The sequence below is a fragment of the Neolamprologus multifasciatus genome, chromosome 11 (assembly GCF_963576455.1).
Source record: "Neolamprologus multifasciatus chromosome 11, fNeoMul1.2, whole genome shotgun sequence".
Lineage (NCBI taxonomy): Eukaryota > Metazoa > Chordata > Actinopteri > Cichliformes > Cichlidae > Neolamprologus > Neolamprologus multifasciatus.
In genome coordinates this window covers 3,031,642-3,049,224 of record NC_140449.1, presented here as the reverse complement: position 1 = coordinate 3,049,224, position 17,583 = coordinate 3,031,642, and the positions used below count along the sequence as shown (strand labels likewise).

At 43.1% G+C, this 17,583-nt stretch overlaps 1 protein-coding gene across 1 annotated transcript in view; it reads right to left on the bottom strand.

The window, feature by feature from the left end:
- The window catches only part of hace1 (HECT domain and ankyrin repeat containing E3 ubiquitin protein ligase 1), a 35,433-nt gene that overhangs the window by 7,246 nt on the left and 10,604 nt on the right, over positions 1–17,583 (bottom strand). Inside the window, exons 11-17 of the mRNA XM_085176694.1 lie at positions 16,503–16,653; positions 13,502–13,803; positions 11,097–11,165; positions 10,907–10,994; positions 7,264–7,375; positions 1,940–2,037; positions 1,755–1,842 (exon numbers count right to left, since the gene is read on the bottom strand). Coding sequence (XP_085032820.1) covers positions 1,755–1,842; positions 1,940–2,037; positions 7,264–7,375; positions 10,907–10,994; positions 11,097–11,165; positions 13,502–13,803; positions 16,503–16,653 — 908 coding nt within the window. The remainder of the gene's footprint in view (positions 1–1,754; positions 1,843–1,939; positions 2,038–7,263; positions 7,376–10,906; positions 10,995–11,096; positions 11,166–13,501; positions 13,804–16,502; positions 16,654–17,583) is intronic.

The following is a 17,583-nucleotide window of genomic DNA, read 5'->3' as shown; positions in this document are numbered from 1 at the left end:
ACTATTTAACAAGTCGACCACAGCATGTTCGGCTGAAGGGCTGCCGCTCAGATAACATCCTGAGCAGCACGGGGGCGCCACAGGGGACGGTCCTATCACCCTTCCTCTTCACCCTCTACACCAGGGGTCCCCAATCTCAGTCCACGAGGGCCGGTGTCCCTGCAGGTTTTAGATCTCACCCTGGGTCAACACACCTGAATCACATGATTAGCTCATTACCAGCCTCTGGAGAACTGGAGACATGTTGAGAAGGTAATTTATCCATTTAAATCAGCTGTGATGGATCAAGGACACAACTAAAACCTGCAGGACACCGGCCCTCGTGGACTGAGATTGGGAACCCCTGCTCTACACGTCTGACTTCAGTCATGCCATCTGCAGAAACTCTCTGATGACTCTGCCATTGTGGGCTGTATCAGGGACGGGAGGAGTGCAGGAGTGTGGTGGACACTTTGTTGAGTGGTGTGAGCTTAACCATCTACAACTTAACATCACAAAGACAAAGGAACTGATCATGGACTTTAGGAAGCAGGCTCCTCCTCCTACCCCTGTCACCATCAGAGGGCTGATGTGGAGATCCTGGAGGACTACCGGTACCTGGGGTAAACACTGTAAACTGGACTGGACCAAGAACACCAATGCTGTCTTTAAAAAGGGCAGAGTCGGCTTTTCCTGCTGAGGCGACTCAGGTCCTTTAATGTTTGTAGGAAGATGCTGACCATGTTTATCACTCTGTGGTGGAGAGCGCTGTGTTCTTTGCAGCTGTGTGCTGGGGCAGTGGGTGAAGACAGCCGATGCCAACAGGCTGAACAAGCTGGTTAAACAGGCTGGTTCTTCCTGGGTGTCAGACTGGACCTAGAGGAGGTGTCTGAGAGGAGAATGCTAAAAAAGCGTCTTTGTATCATGGACAAACCCTCCCACCACATGCACGCCTCCATGATGGACCATCGGAGCAAACGCAGCAGAAGACTCATTGCCCCGAAATGCAGAACTGACCGCCACAGGAAATCCTTTGTGGCAATAAAACTGTACTGTTCCTCACTCTGTAGGTGATTTTCCTGAGGAGTAATAACAAAGCTATTCTGTTCCCATTCAGACCGTGCAATATCACCAACAGTTTTTCATCAAATGTTTGTTTCATGTCCCCATCATACGCTGCTACTCTCTTTTATCCATTTGCACAACACTATGTCACTTTTAGAATCGCCTGCACTGAAAGCTAAGCTATTTATTTTTCAGGATACAGTTATATTGTTACTTCGTTACAGTTATTTCATATTATATTTTGCACTATCCTACTGTATATTACTGTATACTAGTATTCTTATTGTATATATTGTATATCTTATTCCTCTGCTCCTCTGTCTCTCTTGCTGCATGTGTATGACAAAAGAATTTCCCTCGGGATAAATAAAGTTCTTCTTATCTAATCTGATCTCTCTGGCATTTATTCTCTCCTCTCTCTCTTTAACACAGTGCTCTTGCACAGCATGACTTTCATGACTTAATGCATTTTGTAGATTAACTTGGGAAGCAGTCGTGCATTTTCCTCTCACAAATTTGTAAATTATGATTCTACAGAGGCAGCCGCCGTTGAGCTAGGATTGGGGAGCCATGCTAGTGCGACTAAACTGTGCCTCATCTTGTCAAACACGTCAGTACAAAATGATCTTAATAGCAAGCAGTGGTCACACAAACATGGCATGAGATCATTCTGTACACCTGAACTGATTTAAAGGAAAAATGTCACATACCATCAGCTGACTGAGTGAACAGCGCGTAGTCTGGGTTGATGATCTCATTGGATAGAATGTCAAACCACTCCCGAACTACACCTTGGCCCTGAAACACACACACACACACACAGTACTCTGCGTCTTTAATACAAACTATAATACTGCTGTTTATACTGTTAACAGCTGAACTGCAGACAACTCACCATACCCTCCTCGCCATGGAAACGAACAGCAATGCCTTGTTTGAGTTTTTCATTGGTGGACTTTGAAACCATCTCACAGCTACTCCTAAATATGGAATCTGATGGTGATATGGGGAAATACCATTTATATTTTGTAGAACAAACGTTTTCATACAGATCTTCGGTTCTATGACGGTTGAATGTTATTTATGACCAAGGGTCTTCTTGTCATTTCCCATTCAGGTGGTGCACATTTTGGACCAGTTTGTTCAACCAATGGTATTTTGAACCTTCAATGGCCCAACTGCTTTGGGCAGACCTGCTGTATGTTTCCACGTTTGTTTCTGTGTTAGGACACTAGTAGACAGAGTTTATTAGATACTTTGTTACCTTTTATCATGTTACTTTAGGTTTTACACCATACAACACCTTCAACTTATAACTAGTGCCATGTGGATAAAGTTACATTGTAACCTTGTTTCTTTGAGTGAAGAGATTAACTCTTAATTTCATAAGAATGCAACTGATGATCCCACTGCTAGTCAGGGCATATGGATACCTTTTTAACACACGGTGGCCTACCCAGTCACGCCCCACAGCTTACCTATAAAGCACTGGTGCTGGCATTAAATCACAGGTAGTTTGATTACAATGTGTCTCAGAGCACAGCTTGAGACTTGAGACTGTATCTCAAGATTTTCCCAATATTACATTTCCAGATGTAATGGCATATGCCACAGGTAACTATAGCGAATAGCAGGTAGCATTGTGTAGCTACAAGGTGTTCATGCTTTTGGTTGAGTGAGCCCAAGCTCAAAAAAAGATGGAACAGGCCCTCAGGCCCACCCAAATCACACGCAAAGAGACCGACATCAATCTGAGACCAGATCTGCTCAACCACCTGAGAACTCTCCTGAGTGAACCGCCTCTCAACATGATGTCTTTTGCTACATTTGGTGGCCTTGGTACATATGCTTCCTCGAGAAAGCAGAAAAGGGATCAATCCCACAGCCACAGTTTGGTTGGAGAAGAGAACCTAGTCAACAACTGCCCTACTGGGCTGATTGGTGGAAGCTGGCTGGCCAAACCTGGGGAATGGTCAAGAGTACAAAGGTCATTTGGAGGACTTCTGAGTCTTACTAGTGTGTCCTTGTGTTCTTTATTGTCAAAGAATGTTTCACATATATGAAAAGCCTCCATCTGCGGTCCGGTACTTCAACCAGGTGATGGTTGAGGCCCTGGTGGAGTCTACCTGTGGTCTCCTGAATTCTATTTGGCAAAGCAGGGACCATCCCAACCCTGCTGCAATAATAGAGTCTGAACCAAAAATAGCTCAAGGCTCTACTGGCAGCATAAGTGTTCAAAGTCATCCTGCACCTGACAAGACTTGAGACTGGTCGAGGGACGTAATGGCTACCACAACAGGTGTCAGTTTTCCAGTATGTGTACATGTATGTATTTGTGTTTTTATGGACTGGTGAAACATCATCAGTCACACCCCAGGTATGACTCCAATTCAAAATACTCATGTCATGGCCTCTGTATGTCACGTTTCAAGAAATATATTTATAGAGCTCTCATTTTCCAGGCTAGAGGGGAGAGAGCAGAAGCTGCTAATGATGCATCATGAAAGGACATTTCTTTCTATATTAGGAAACTAACAACGATCATATCCATAAGTTTTGATGTGTCTCACATGTTTGGGGAAATGTACAATACATCTGCATACTGTAAGAAATTCTGCTTTTTCTGCTAATATGAAAATGGGTCTGTCGGGTAGATAATTTTTTGTGACAATAGTGGAGTTCAAGGTACTCTTAAACATGTGCAAACATGCATATTGTGCACACATATAGTACACGTGTATTTGATAGATATTGTATTTTCTTTAGTTAAGTTTATGTAAGTTAAGACTCAGTGAAATCATTGCAACCTTCTTGGTCCAAGAGTCTTTGTGAAAATACTTGATTGTTTAGCTAACGGGATAAACCGCTTCAGATACAAAGAGGGAAGCCAGGACAGTTAAAGACTCTGATCTCTTAACCTTTGATCTACGTTTCCATGTTCTTTCACGATCCTCAACATCCTCCGGTAGCTCAAAAGGCATAAAAAGGTTTAGCAATAGGAGTTAAAGTTAAAGCAGCACACGCAAAGGTGGCTTTCTCTGAGAAAACAATAGACACCAAAATACAAAGAGAGGAACAGTTAGAAGCACTACAATAAGATAAAGGAAGCGGCCTGTTGCTTTGGAGGCAGCCTTTGAAGAGGATGACTCACCCATCAAATCTAAAGCTTGTTGTAGGCAGTTTGACCTCAAAGTTGATGTCACAGAGATATGGGTGAACAGTCACTTGGGTGGCTGTGGCTCAGGTGGTAAAGCAGATCAGCAGATCCCAGGCTTCCCCAGTATGCATGTCAAATATCCTTGGGCAAGATACTAACTCTAAGTTGCCCTCCGATGCGTTCATCGGAGTGTGAATGTGTGTGAATGTAGATTAGTTTGCACTTGTGTTTAGAAGTGCTTGTTTGAGTGGGTGTGATTGGGTGAATGAGGCATGTTGTATACAGCACTTTGAGTACTCTGGTTGAGTAGAAAAGCGCTATAGAAGAATCAGCCCATTTACCATTTAAAAGATTCAATTCAATTTAGTTTAATTCATATAAGGCCAAATCACAACAGCAGTTACCTCAAGGCACTTTATACTGTTGGGTAAAGACCCTATAATAATAATAATAGAGATAATCCCAACAATCAAACGACTCCCTTTGACCAGGTTCTTGGCAACAGTGGGAAAGAAAAACTCCCTTTTCCTGATGTCTGACACTTCTCAAAGCGCAGTTCAAAGGCTCTCCAACACATCCTCTTCGAGAAATGAAAACGCTAGACTCTTTATGTCTGAAGGTATTTAAAGGACTCTTTTACAAGACTGGAGAACATTCCAAGGAAAACAAACAGGGACCGACTTCTCTTGAGGAACAGAGGCTCAGATATGAAAGAGAAGCAGAATTTGCTCCCCATTATTGCACATCCTCGATTCATGTAGCCAGAACAAGTACCTTGACGCACTTCATCCAGGCCCTGCACCCTCCTGAGAACATCTCCACCCAATAAACAGCAGGTCGGGGAGGAAGATGGAGTTACAGAAGAAGTAAATCCTGTGCATTCACAAGGTTTGGAAGCAGATTAATGGGCCGCATAATAAACCATTTGCCCAGAAATTGGATCTGGGTTGGGTAGGTGTAGGAGATGTCTGCTTTAGGTCCGCCCACAGGCCGTCCCGCGAAAAAAATTGAAGACATTCATTCTAGGTTATGTTCGTCCAAGCTATATGACCCCATGGTAAAGGTAAAACTATTCAAAAGACAGTCTAATCTTTTGGCTGCAGCTAGAAAGTCAGCTGGAGAAGATGCACGAAAGTCAGTCTTTCTTCACACAAAGAATGATAAGAAGCTTGCCCCTGATCTATAGATCAGTAGAAAATCATACAGAAGATGGCCAAAAATGATTATAAAGGTAAAAGCAACAACTGGGTTGCTCCATTGATTTCCATGTCCCTAGGAGATGGTAGACTTTAGAGAAGAAGCCTGCGGAGAAGATGCAATACCCACAAAAAGATCTTAGACAGTGATCACGCAGAGTGGGACCCAGCTATGTAAATGGGACAGGAGGGGGTGCAATTTTTCGGCATATATCACACCATAAAGCTTGGCACATAGTCTTTGACTCCAGAGCTCACTATGACGGAGTGTCTGTAAATAACGCCCGTCTCCCTTTCCCTGATCTGAACAATAGCCTGCAGCGGGTCCTAGGGGGAGCTGGTGGTTATCAAACGGGGCACTAACATATGGTCCACTGTTGTGCAGTCAAACATTCAAAGTGAATTCAAAGTTTATTTTGAATTAAAACCAACAATAAAAAAAACTGTTAGAAAATGAGAACTCTGGAGCCGAATGTTGAGGTGTCCGTGGCAATGTACAATGTGACTGAGTGACTGTATGACGCTTGTTAGATATTATAAGACAGACCATAAAAATCTCTGGATGTTAGAATACAACTAATAATGATCACAAATAAGACTGAAGACAAGCAGGTGTCCTTCAGACGTAAAGAAAAGATGAATGCAACGGTAGTTAGCACCTCGAGTTTCATATACATGCTGTTGATACCAAAACATTTCATTATTAGATTTATTTAATTAACTATTATCGTGGGGTCCGGTTCTTAACCACCTTCTAAGGTCTGTGCAATGTAAATTAATAAACTAATCATTAACTATTTACTGCACTTTAGCTGACATCACCGCTGGGAACATGCTGCAGTCGTTTTTGCAGGGTTGAGGCTCTCAAAGGGCTAAGCCGACACCAGCCTGGGCGGCAGGTGTTATGAGCGTGTAAGCTCATGGGACCACAATCCGTATGCCAGTATGGGGAATCACAGCCACCAGTCATGAAGAACAGGGAAGCAACAGCGAGGCAAACAGCGACCCTGAGAGACTACCTGCAGACAGATGCTCCAGCCATATGAGGTAAGTTGACTAAATGCTGTTGTTGTGCCCAAAAGTGATTTCTGATGTTTATGTACATTTTTATTGGTGTTATTGCACCTACATCGGGCGATCGTGGCTCAAGAGTTGGGAGTTCGTCTTGTAATCGGAAGGTTGCCGGTTCAAGCCCCGGCTTGGACAGTCTCGGTCGTTGTGTCCTTGGGCATGACACTTCACCCGTTGCCTACTGGTGGTGGTCAAAGTGCCTGGTGGCGCCAGTGTCCGGCAGCCTCGCCTCTGTCAGTGCACCCCAGGGTGGCTGTGGCTACAATGTAGCTGCCATCACCAGTGTGTGAATGTGTGTGTGACTGGATATGTAAAGCGCTTTGGGATCCTTAGGGACTAGTAAAGCGCTATATAAATACAGACCATTTACATTATAATCAATCGAGTACTTTCTGGCAACTTAAAGTATCTTTATAAAACTGTGAGGTTACATTTGTTACAAATCAACATGTGCTGCATCAGACTGAGGTGGAGATCAAACAGTCAATTTCATACTAGCATAAGTGCTCTATAGGTGCGCTGTGGGACAAGAAGCATCCAAATGTGGTGACTAGCAGGTACTCAAGTCTCAAAAGCATAAATAACATCAATGAACAAACAACAACATACTGATAATGATTTTCTATGACAGTATACCCCACACAGAATAAAAGCAGAGTTAGCGATAGCTGCTCTAAAGCTACAGTAAAGACTCACACTGTGCCAACAACTCTCACATTCACAATCTCATTCCGTATCCATGACCCTGCAAATGACATCAGCGACTGGACACGAGCAGCTTAAGTGTGTCTGTACCTCTGTGGATGAGCAGCACATCGTTCTCATTGACCGGACGATGAACCATGTCAGAATCCGGCTGGCCGGCCAACAGATGCTCGTAGAACCACTCACACCGATCCTTAAAGGGCTGACGGGAAGACAAGACTTTATTTCACGCTGCACAGCACTCTCTCAAACTAATTATCACTTGGCTGTGTTTTCAATTTTAAGGTTGGGGAATTTTTCAATCCGAGGTGATTCCTCAGGAAGTGTTTTGTGCTGAAACGCTCATCTGTAATTCAGAGACAAGGCTGGGGTCCATTTCCATAATATACGCCTTTATTCTCCGAGCACTGAAGAGTGAAAGATAGAGTGCACTGAGAGAGGAATAAGGAAGCCTGTAATTAAAACAAGGACCTACTCCCAGGTGAGCTATGATCCATGGACGTTCATGCTGCAGCTCAAATATAAATACTAAAGTTAGGATAATTAACACAACTCAGAACAGCCATTAAACATTAATGAAGCTGAATAAACTTTTCTTAAGACAAGTGTTCTCGCCGTGGAAGGAACACTTGATCATGAAATGACATGGGGTCACTCGAAGTCTCACAGGACTACAAGATAAATAAGGTTTAAATCCATCGGCTGGGCGGGACCTTTCTGTTGGAGTTTGTACATCCTCCCCTTGTCTGAGTGTGCTCTCTCCAGCTTCCTCCCACAGATCACAGAAGTCCACTTTAGGCTTAGTGGTAGTTCTAAATTGGCTGCAGGTTTGAATACGAATAGCAGTCTCTCTCTCTGTATTAGCCCTGATACAAAAAAAGTCAAATGTGAAGACGGGCTCTTTCCAGGCAAACACATGGATGGGTCTTCAAAATCAGCAGCATGGTAAAATAAAGTTATTTGGCTAAAGAAAACAAAATTGTCAGTGTTTTTCTAAATAACATCACATTGATCCAACTTTGAAACAGCTTCTGTGCAGAAAGCAGTTTGCTTAGTACTGACTTTAACCACGAGTTATCTGTCATTAAACTTTTATTGTTTCATTTATACCAGAATAACAAGCAGGCTGGCTACAAAGATCATTTTCTTCTTTTTCAAGCGCCTTAAAGGATCTATTGTCAACAAGTTTTGACAGTGTCTTCTAAGCCTAATTATGGTACGCTAATGAAGTCAGGAGACTCAGAGAGTAGGCCTGGCTCACAGCCTCTGCTGTGATTAATCACAAAGCTGTTCTGTGGGGTTGAGGTTAGGACTCTGTGCGACCAGTCAAGTTCTTACAAACAAACAAACCTGCTCATCCATGTCTTTATGGACTTTGCTTTGTGCACTGGATTTTGGGTGAGTGATTCAAAAGACCTCTATGAGAGAAAAACGCAGGGAACAGTTCGTCCTGCCCAGGATGGGGTTACCAGGGAGCCTTCCAGGAGCAGGGCATGGGGTGGGTACCTGAGGACGGGCAACTGGTAGCCAGGCCTTAGCCCATGGGGCTTGGCTGGGCATAGCCTGGAAAAGGGCATGGGCCCATCCACCTGTAGGTCCACCACCCGCAGGGGGTGCAGTAGGGGTAGGCTGCAATGTGTGCAGCAGCCAAGGGTGGAGACCCTGGTGGACTGATCCCCAGAGTTGCCCTTGGTGAGAGGTGATGGGCAAGGGTGGGTATCTTTAGTATCCCCTCGGCTTGCTGCCTGTATGTTAGGGTTTTGCCCAGTGGACAAGTGGGTTTGTTCCCTGTGCCTTTGGGTGGGGAACAGGTCCTGACGGATGATCTGATATCGTCGTGTTGGTGTTGTTCCCAGATCATCATGAAAATGTTGTTCCAGGTTCAACATTGCAAGTGACCAATCACATTATTGTGACGTTATTCTTTTGTGCACCAACCCATTCGTGCATTTATGAAATCCCAATGTTGCAAGGACAATATCAATTCTGCTTAGCGTTTATTAAAGGGTCAGGGTTAGGGTCCGTTGATTGGCAGACAAAGGCGGTTTCTCGTAGCTTAAGTACAGTTTTTTGTTTTACGCCGGTTTTTCGCGAAGTCGCAAAAGTATGACATCACAACATTCTGATTGGTCACTTGCAATGTTGATCCTGGAACAACCTTTAGTATGATGATCTGGGAACAACACCAACACGAGGATATCAGATCGTGCGGTCCTGACTGTTGTCTGTGCTTATGGACCAAACAGTTCAGAGTACCCGGTCTTCTTGAACCCCCTCGTTAGGGTGCTTGAGGGTGCTGCACCTGGGGAATCTGTGTCTTACTGGGAGACTTAAATGCTCATATTAGCAACAGAGAACTGGAGAGGGGGTGAGTGGGAGGAATGGTCTGCTAGATCTGAACCTGAGCGGTGTTCTCAAACGACAGTTTGTCTATAGCAAACACCAAGTTAGAACACAGGGGTGTCCATAAGTGCATGTGGCACCAGGAGGTTGTAATCGTATCAACAGATCTGCAGCTGTATGTTTGGGACACTCAGGTGCAGAGAGGGGCTGAGCTGTCAACTGATCGCCACCTTGTGGTGAGTTGGGTCAGTAGCGGGGGAGGGCGCTGGACAGACCTGGGACACCTAAACATATAGTGAGGGTGTGCTGGGAACACATGGAAGAGGCCCACGAGCTCGTTCACAGAGCTTCGACAGCATTCTGAGGGAGACTGGGGACACTGAGTCCAAACGGCCCATCCTCAGCACCTCCATTGCTGAAGCTGTTGCACTGAGCTGCAGCTGCAAGGTGGTTGGTGCCTGTAATGGTGGTAACCCCGGACCAGATGGTGGCCGAAGCAAAACCCGGGTGTGGGAAGAGTTCAGAGAGGCCATGGAAAAAGATTTTTGAACTTCCTTGATGAGTTTGTGGCAAACCTTCAAGCGACTGAGGAGGTAAAGGTGGTGCACTGACTGCAATGTGTGTAGTGTGGGTGGAGCGCTGCTGACTTCAACTGAGGATATTGTCGGGCAGTAGAAGGAATACTTTGAGGATCTCCTTAATCCCACTGACACATTCCCGTAGAGGAAGCAGAGTCTGTGGATGAGAAGGATGACTCGTCTACCACATGGGGCGAGGTCACTGAGGCAGTTAAACAACTTGTTGGTGGCAGAGCCCCTGTGGGAGGATTGCCCTGAACCCTGAAGGCTCTGGATGTTGTAGGGCTCAGATAAGCAGAAGAAGGTGGATGGATAACTTATAGATTAATTAATACATGTGGGATCAAGAATGGGTGGTAGGGTCGTCAATGGGGTGAGAATCACAAAATACTGGCGATAATGAACTAAAAAATGTCAGGAAGTGTTACCACCTGACCGAGAACTCTGGGCTTTGCCATGGAGAAAATGAAATCAGAGCTGATATAGAAGAAGAGATGCAGGTCTGCAGGTTTGCACCGTGGGAAGTCGGATGAATGTTCCAAAGACAAATCTTTTGAATACTAGTACTGCTGTACTTATTCTTAGGGACGCTATAGGACACACTATAGGAAGGAAGAGAAACTATTCAGCAGAAATAAAGGGCGGTTTTATTAGCTCATCAAAATTATTTAAGCTGTTTACAGAAACTGAGCTGTACCACTGTCTCTGTAGGCAGAAGTGGGGCTAATGATGGCTGGCTTTATCTTCCCAGGCAGCTCTCTTTCTCTCTTGTACATAATAGGTAGTCATATATTTATTCGATTATGTCTTACCTGGCCTTTAATGATATGCATGAAGCGTGACATCAGCTCTGGACATTCAAGGAGAAAGTGGAAGTGGTTAAAGATGATCTTTGGATTTCTAAGGAGGAGGTCCAGACGGAAATATAAGGGAAAAATGAGAGAACAAGGAAATGAGATTCAAACTTTCTAATGTTTATGTTAAAGAGCGTTGTTGACTCACCTGATAACGAAACACTTGAGCACATCATCATTGTTGCAGACAAACTCAATGAAGCGGGGTGATGTCATTCTGGGTGTGGACACACAGAGAGAGGTCAGAAGGTACGAGAAACAGAAACCAGAGAAAAGAGCAAACTGAAAAGGGCAACGGCTCACTTCATGTCAATAACAGTCCACGTTTCCTTGTTAGTTAAGCATCTTTATAGATCTAATCCATAAATGTCCACTAATAGTGTGGGAGCAAATGTCAGATCAGTCAGTCTGACTTGACATGAATGTGAAATATTTTATTTCGTTTTAAAAAGGAAGGTTTGGGGGAGCTATGTATTCAATCTGGGAGCTGGTTTCACAGAGGAACCACAGCCTGATGCCTAAAGGGTTTCCTCACAATCTAAAATTGTAAAATATTTAGAATTTTGTTAAAATGAAGGCTTTGACCTGTGTTTTGACTTACAGATAGATATTTGCTTCATAGTTTGCTATGGGTGCCCGCTTCAGTCCTTAAAGAATCAGTCAGTTTTTCCATGGAGTGTATTTCTTCTGATCTATACAGCCGTGATCTGTCCTCGGAGGATCACATTTATCCTCATTATGGCTTTGTTACTTACAATAGTAAAATTCTGAAGAGATGTATATCTTTACGTTGGGTAAAAAACATCATTCTGGGTTTTGCAGGGATATCATGACCAAATATGTCCTTGAAAATTAAGAGAACTTTATCCCAGAATGATTGTAGATTTATATACAACCATTAATGTGATTGGAATTTGGTATCCGTATGGTCTCCAGGTGTTTACTTTTTCCATGTGAAGTAATAACGAAACTGATTAGATTGTTTTCTGATTAAAGTCTCTTCATCTTTTAGAGCTGTTTGGAGATTTCCAGTCACTTCCCGACAGTTTCAAGCTCAGTTCTCTTTCCCATTTGAAAACATTTGATCATTCGTTTGAAAGAATGTTTTTAATATGACTTATTCTCCTTAGAAGAGACAGAATTTTGTGGCTGTCTGCCTCTGCTTAGAAAGAACTCTACATAACAACCACATTAGCAGCATTAGCAGTAGTTGGATGTAGCAGTAGTATTGTAACAGAACTACCACAGTAATAACTAATGATCAAGGTTATTATCGTTAACGAAAACTAACGAAATAACGAAAACTAGAAGTGAAAAAACATTTTCGTTAACGGAAATAAAAATAAAAACAAAAAAAGGAAAACTAACTAAAACTGGAATGAGTGTTCACAAAACTAACTAAAATTAACTGAATTTATAGCAAAAATGTGTTTAGTTTTCATTGATGTGTGCGTGTCATACAATAGTCAAGGGTGAAAATGAAGTTTAGTTTACAGATTTTTTTCTTGCTGTGTCTCATTATGCCAGCAGGTGGCAGCACGTTAGTCGAGTCGTCTGTGTTGCTGCTCCGTCCACGCGCAGAATCATGTCAGGAAAAGTCGGGAGCCAGAGTCCAATTTGGGATTACTTTGAATATGACTGTGTTTTGGATAAAGCAAGTGTCTTGTAGTGGAAACAGACAAATTATGAGGGACATTTCTAAAGGGAAAAAAATCCCACAAACCTTAAAGTGCACTTGAAAAGCTCACACAAGAAGGCTAACCTAGCTTAGCTTGAGAAGGTAAGGGAGCACACTCAACCCTCATCCCCAGAAACAGAAGCTAACCCCAGGCAAGGCAGCGTGATGCATCCCGAGACAACAGGACGGGGATATCTACACAACTGTGTGAGTCAATTACCTTCAAAAAGTTTATCAATTCACTTGAACCAAAATTACGAACACCCGGTGCTGCGAGAGTTAATAGTCTCATTGGGGCCAAGATATACATTTTATAGTTGGCTGGTATCAATGGTTGTTCATCTGCCTTTATTTATTTATTTAAAGAACCCATAGGTGGGAATGTGAGTCGTCTGTCTCTGCGTGTTAGCCCTGCGACAGACAGGCGACCTGTCCAGGGTGCAGTATGGTAGCTGGAATAGCAACATACCCAAGGATGAGCAGAATGACTGATATGATGAAACTGGAATTTTGTTACACTTAATTATTGCAAACACAACTAAAACTATAACTGAAACTAATCAAAACTAAACTGAAACTAAGGATTTTCAAAAAATAAAAACTAAACTAAACTAGCAAACAATTGGTAAAAACTAATTAAAACTGATATAAAATTGAAAATCTGAAGTCAAAACTAAATAGAAATAAAAACTAATGAAAATTGCAAAACTATTAAAACCCTGCTAATGATGAATGATAAGAAGAAAACTGAACACTCTGGATTGTATAGCTGCAGGTCTGTTTGATTGAAACTGATATTTAACAGTCTCTATGTCAAATGACGCCATCTGATGTTTACTACCATTGGATCTGACAGAGGGATGCAGAGCTCATACCCTTGGGGCATCTGACAGGAGCAACACATGTAGAAAGCCTGGATAACAGCACTGAGTCGACTGGCTGTCATGGAGATGACGTCCTCCCCGTCAGCATACGCCTCTGATTCGATGACAATCTGATGATCCAGCAAGGAGGGAAGCTTTGGCGTGGACCCAGCATGTTCTGACTCACGCTGTTTCAGAAGCAGAGAGGCTATATCGCTGCTGGAGGAGGAAGACGGGTTCTTCCTATTCCTTTCCAGCTCTGTAGAGATGAGCACCAGCCACTCATCCAGGGAGTGCCATAGTAGCTCCAGAGGCTGCAGGGTGACAGACAAGGGGACAAGAGGCTTGAGGAGGGAAACAGAGGATGCCTGCAGGTAGGGCTGGGCGATATGGCCTAAAATCCATATTGCGGTATAATTTGAAGCATGTGCGGTAACGATATATATCGTGATATATTCTTTTCCTCTGTACAACGTATTTTACACACTATAAGGCGCACTTAAAATCCTTTAATTTTCTCAAAAATCGACAGTTCGCCTATGAATTCTGGTTGTGCTTACTGACCTCGAACCAATTTTATGTGGTACACGGCGCTCAGAAATCTGAGTGTTTTAGTACGACTTTGGTAAGCTATGAAGCCGCACCCAGTGTTGCCAACTCCGCAGTAAGGAAAATCGCTACTGGCTGTCCTAAAAGTCGCTAAATGACGTCATCACCTAATTTGCATAATTGGTCATGCTAATATAATTGTAACCTACGTTGTAGGAGAGAGAAATAACATCGTGGAAGACACATAAAGTGAGCAAAAAACGTCCTAAATGCATTTAGAATTTATTTAGAACTACAAATTAAATTTATTTTAGCAATTATTGTTTTTTAATGTCACAATTCCAACCCTGCTCCTTTATCCGGGCTTCTACCGGCAAAAGTGACCCGAAATAGGCACTCTGGTGGAGTTACTTTATGTGTGTGTGTGTGTGTGTGTGTTTATAAGTAGTTTTAAACATTGTAATCCACAAAACAGCATAACAGTAAAAGAAGAACTGACTGCGTTACAGTCAGTGCGGGAGCAGCGGCTTCGCTCATGCACGGTTCATTTGCAGTTTGGACGCACAGGTGTGAACATCTCCTGCAGCTGGGGGAGGACTATCCTCCGCCCGTGAGTGCTTTAGCACGGGTGAGGTGCCCACTGCAGCACCGCTGCTTGTTGAGAGTAAGAGCAACACGCTCTTTCACGTCTAAAAGTCGTCATAAATAAGTCTCCAATAACACCAGAAAAAGTCGCCAGATTTGTCGCTAGTCGCTTTTTAGGAAAAAAAAGTCGCTAAGGGGCTCTGAAAACTCGCTAAATATAGCGACAAAGTCGCTAAGTTGGCAACACTGGCCGCACCACTTGATGGATTGTTGGAGCATTACGGCTACCGTAGTCAGGAGCCTCGCGGAGGATTCTGGGTCCTAAACTCCGTAAACTTCAGGTCCCAAAGTCAAACGACCACTGCAGCATCACTGAGAGTTAAAAACTGTCTAAATTCTTTCATCTTTAATAAAATGATCACTGTTGCTGCTTTACCAGGTGTACCAATTAAGTTTAACATCCAGGCATCCATGAAAACAGAATTTATTAAATTTAACGGAGTTAGAAGTTAGTAGGAAGTTAGCTCGCTAGCTTCCACCTAAACATGATATAGCATGTTCTGCCTGAGAGATTTCTGAAAAAATTCAAACGTACAGCTCACTTCCAACATAAATGAAGACAGAAAACTAAACAGCAGTGACGTTTGTAGGGTTACTGAAGTTGGGCTAGCTGGTATATAATGATGTGCTACGTGACTGCTAGCAACACAGCTAGGTTAGCATAACTGTTAGGTTGATTTTGATAATAGTTTCTACCGTTTCTACCGCCCACCCCTACCTGCGGGTTCTATAAAGCTTAATTCAAGACTTCAGCTGGCTCAGACCAAATTAACAGAACGCTGAAATGATCCAAATTACATTTATCCACCTGTGCATAATCCATGAACGTTATAACTCTACTACACGTTAAAGGAAAGAGACGGAGACTGAAATGACATTAAGATGACTCTGTAGATTTTACTCTAATTAGGTATAATCAGCTGGTTCAGTCCCGACTGATGGCCTATAAAAAGTTGTCTCATTATCAGGTTGTCATACAAGAAGCATCTCATGATGGGTTAAACCAGCGAGATCTCTCAAGACCTTTGCAACCTTATTGTTGCAGAACATACTGATGGCATCGGTTACAGTAGATTTTATAATAAACTATTGACGGTTCCAGTGAGCACTGCTGAGGCCATAATCTTCAAGTGGAACAAACGTCATTTCACAATAAACAGGCCATGACCAGGTACGCCCTGCAAGATTTCAGACAGAGGAGTGAAAAGAAGAGTGAGAAGAGTTGTCCAAGAGCCAAGGACAACTTGTGGGGAGCTACAGAAAGACGGGGAATCAGCAGGTACAGTTGTTTCAAAGCACATTTAAGGTTTGCTGAATAACATTTAGACAAGCCTGTGACATACTGGGAGAATATAGTCTGGTCAGATGAGACCAAAGTTGAACTCTCTGGATGACCCATGTTTGGAGGTCAAAAGGCACTGCATATCACCCCAAAACACCATAGCAACAGTGAGGTTTGGAGGTGGGAACATCATGATGTGGGGCTGTTTGGCAGGATATGGCACCCTCATGCTTTATCTAACTGAAGGAAGAATAAATGGGGAAAATGTACCAAAATTTGCTGCCATTTACCAGGATGAAGAGATTCAATGAGGCGGGACCTTTCAGCAAGACAGTGATCCAAACGCACATCCAAGAAGACTTTCAGTTAGTTTCAGAGAAAGAAGACCCAGCAATCACCTGGCATTCTATTCTATTCTACTCTAGCACTAACTGCCAACTTTTACCTTTCAAAAGAACAAAACTTTGCAGTTGTACTTTCCTTTTGTTCTCTTCAACAAGAAATACAAAAGTCTTTGTACGCTACCAGATGTGTTACCTTAAAAACTTGGCTGCGTGGCGTCTTGTTTCCATTGTAGCCCATGTCATTGCCAGTGTTTGGTGATGAAGGCCCCAGGCGGAACACATGGCAGAAAATACGAACAATTCTCAGCAGACTCTTCATCTGCGCTTCATAACTGCTAGACAGGCTGAGAAAAAAGACAGGAAATAAACAGACCTTAGCACTGATTAACTATTGTAATAGCTTGTAACAAATGCATGAACCTGGATAAGATGCAGTGTTTGTTGGTCTCCTTGTGCTGGGTCTTTTCTTGCTTTATATCTATACACCTTTAAATAACTCTGAGTTACTGAACAGCCTTTTTCATGACACTCAAAATTGAGCTCGGGTGCATCCTGTTTGGAACCACCTTGGACCTTGGACTAGAGCAAAAGTTCATCTTTCAACAGGAGAACAACCCTAAGACATCCACGATAACAAAGGGTGGCATCGAGACCACTCCGTGTGTGCCCTCTGGGCCCCAGCCAGAGCTCAGACTTGAACCTGCCTGAAAATTCTAGAAGGATCTGAAAATGGCTGTGCACTGATGCTCCCCACAAGCTGACAGAGTTTGAGAGGTTCAACACACTTGTGCTAATCTGACTATTTGAACCAAGTCTGGAAAATCTAGCCATAGATCAGAGCAAAAGGTTAAACCCATTTATAAAACAGTGTCTGTTCCCAGTAAATGAAAAGAATCCTTATAGACTATAGTGAATCAAATACTCCTGCAAGGATGAGTCAGGAGGGTGACCAAGATCCCAACAGTGATATCTTCTTCTGACCAAGTTAATGGCTGAGTATACATAAGTATACATTCTCTTAATGATAAACACATTTAAGTCCAAGAATGTCCGTTAAACACTAGCTTGTTATCTTGTTAATTCTATCCCTACAGCAAGGTATATTCTGCTATAGAGGTCCTTCTCCACAACACAGAGAGTGAAACTGGTCACTTAAAGAAAGAAGGAACACATGTCAAATACAGCGAGCTTCTTGAAAGGTTTTTCTTTCAGCATGATAATGACCGAAGGTTCAGGGCAGCGCTTGCATCAACCACTAAGCTAGCATTAGCACA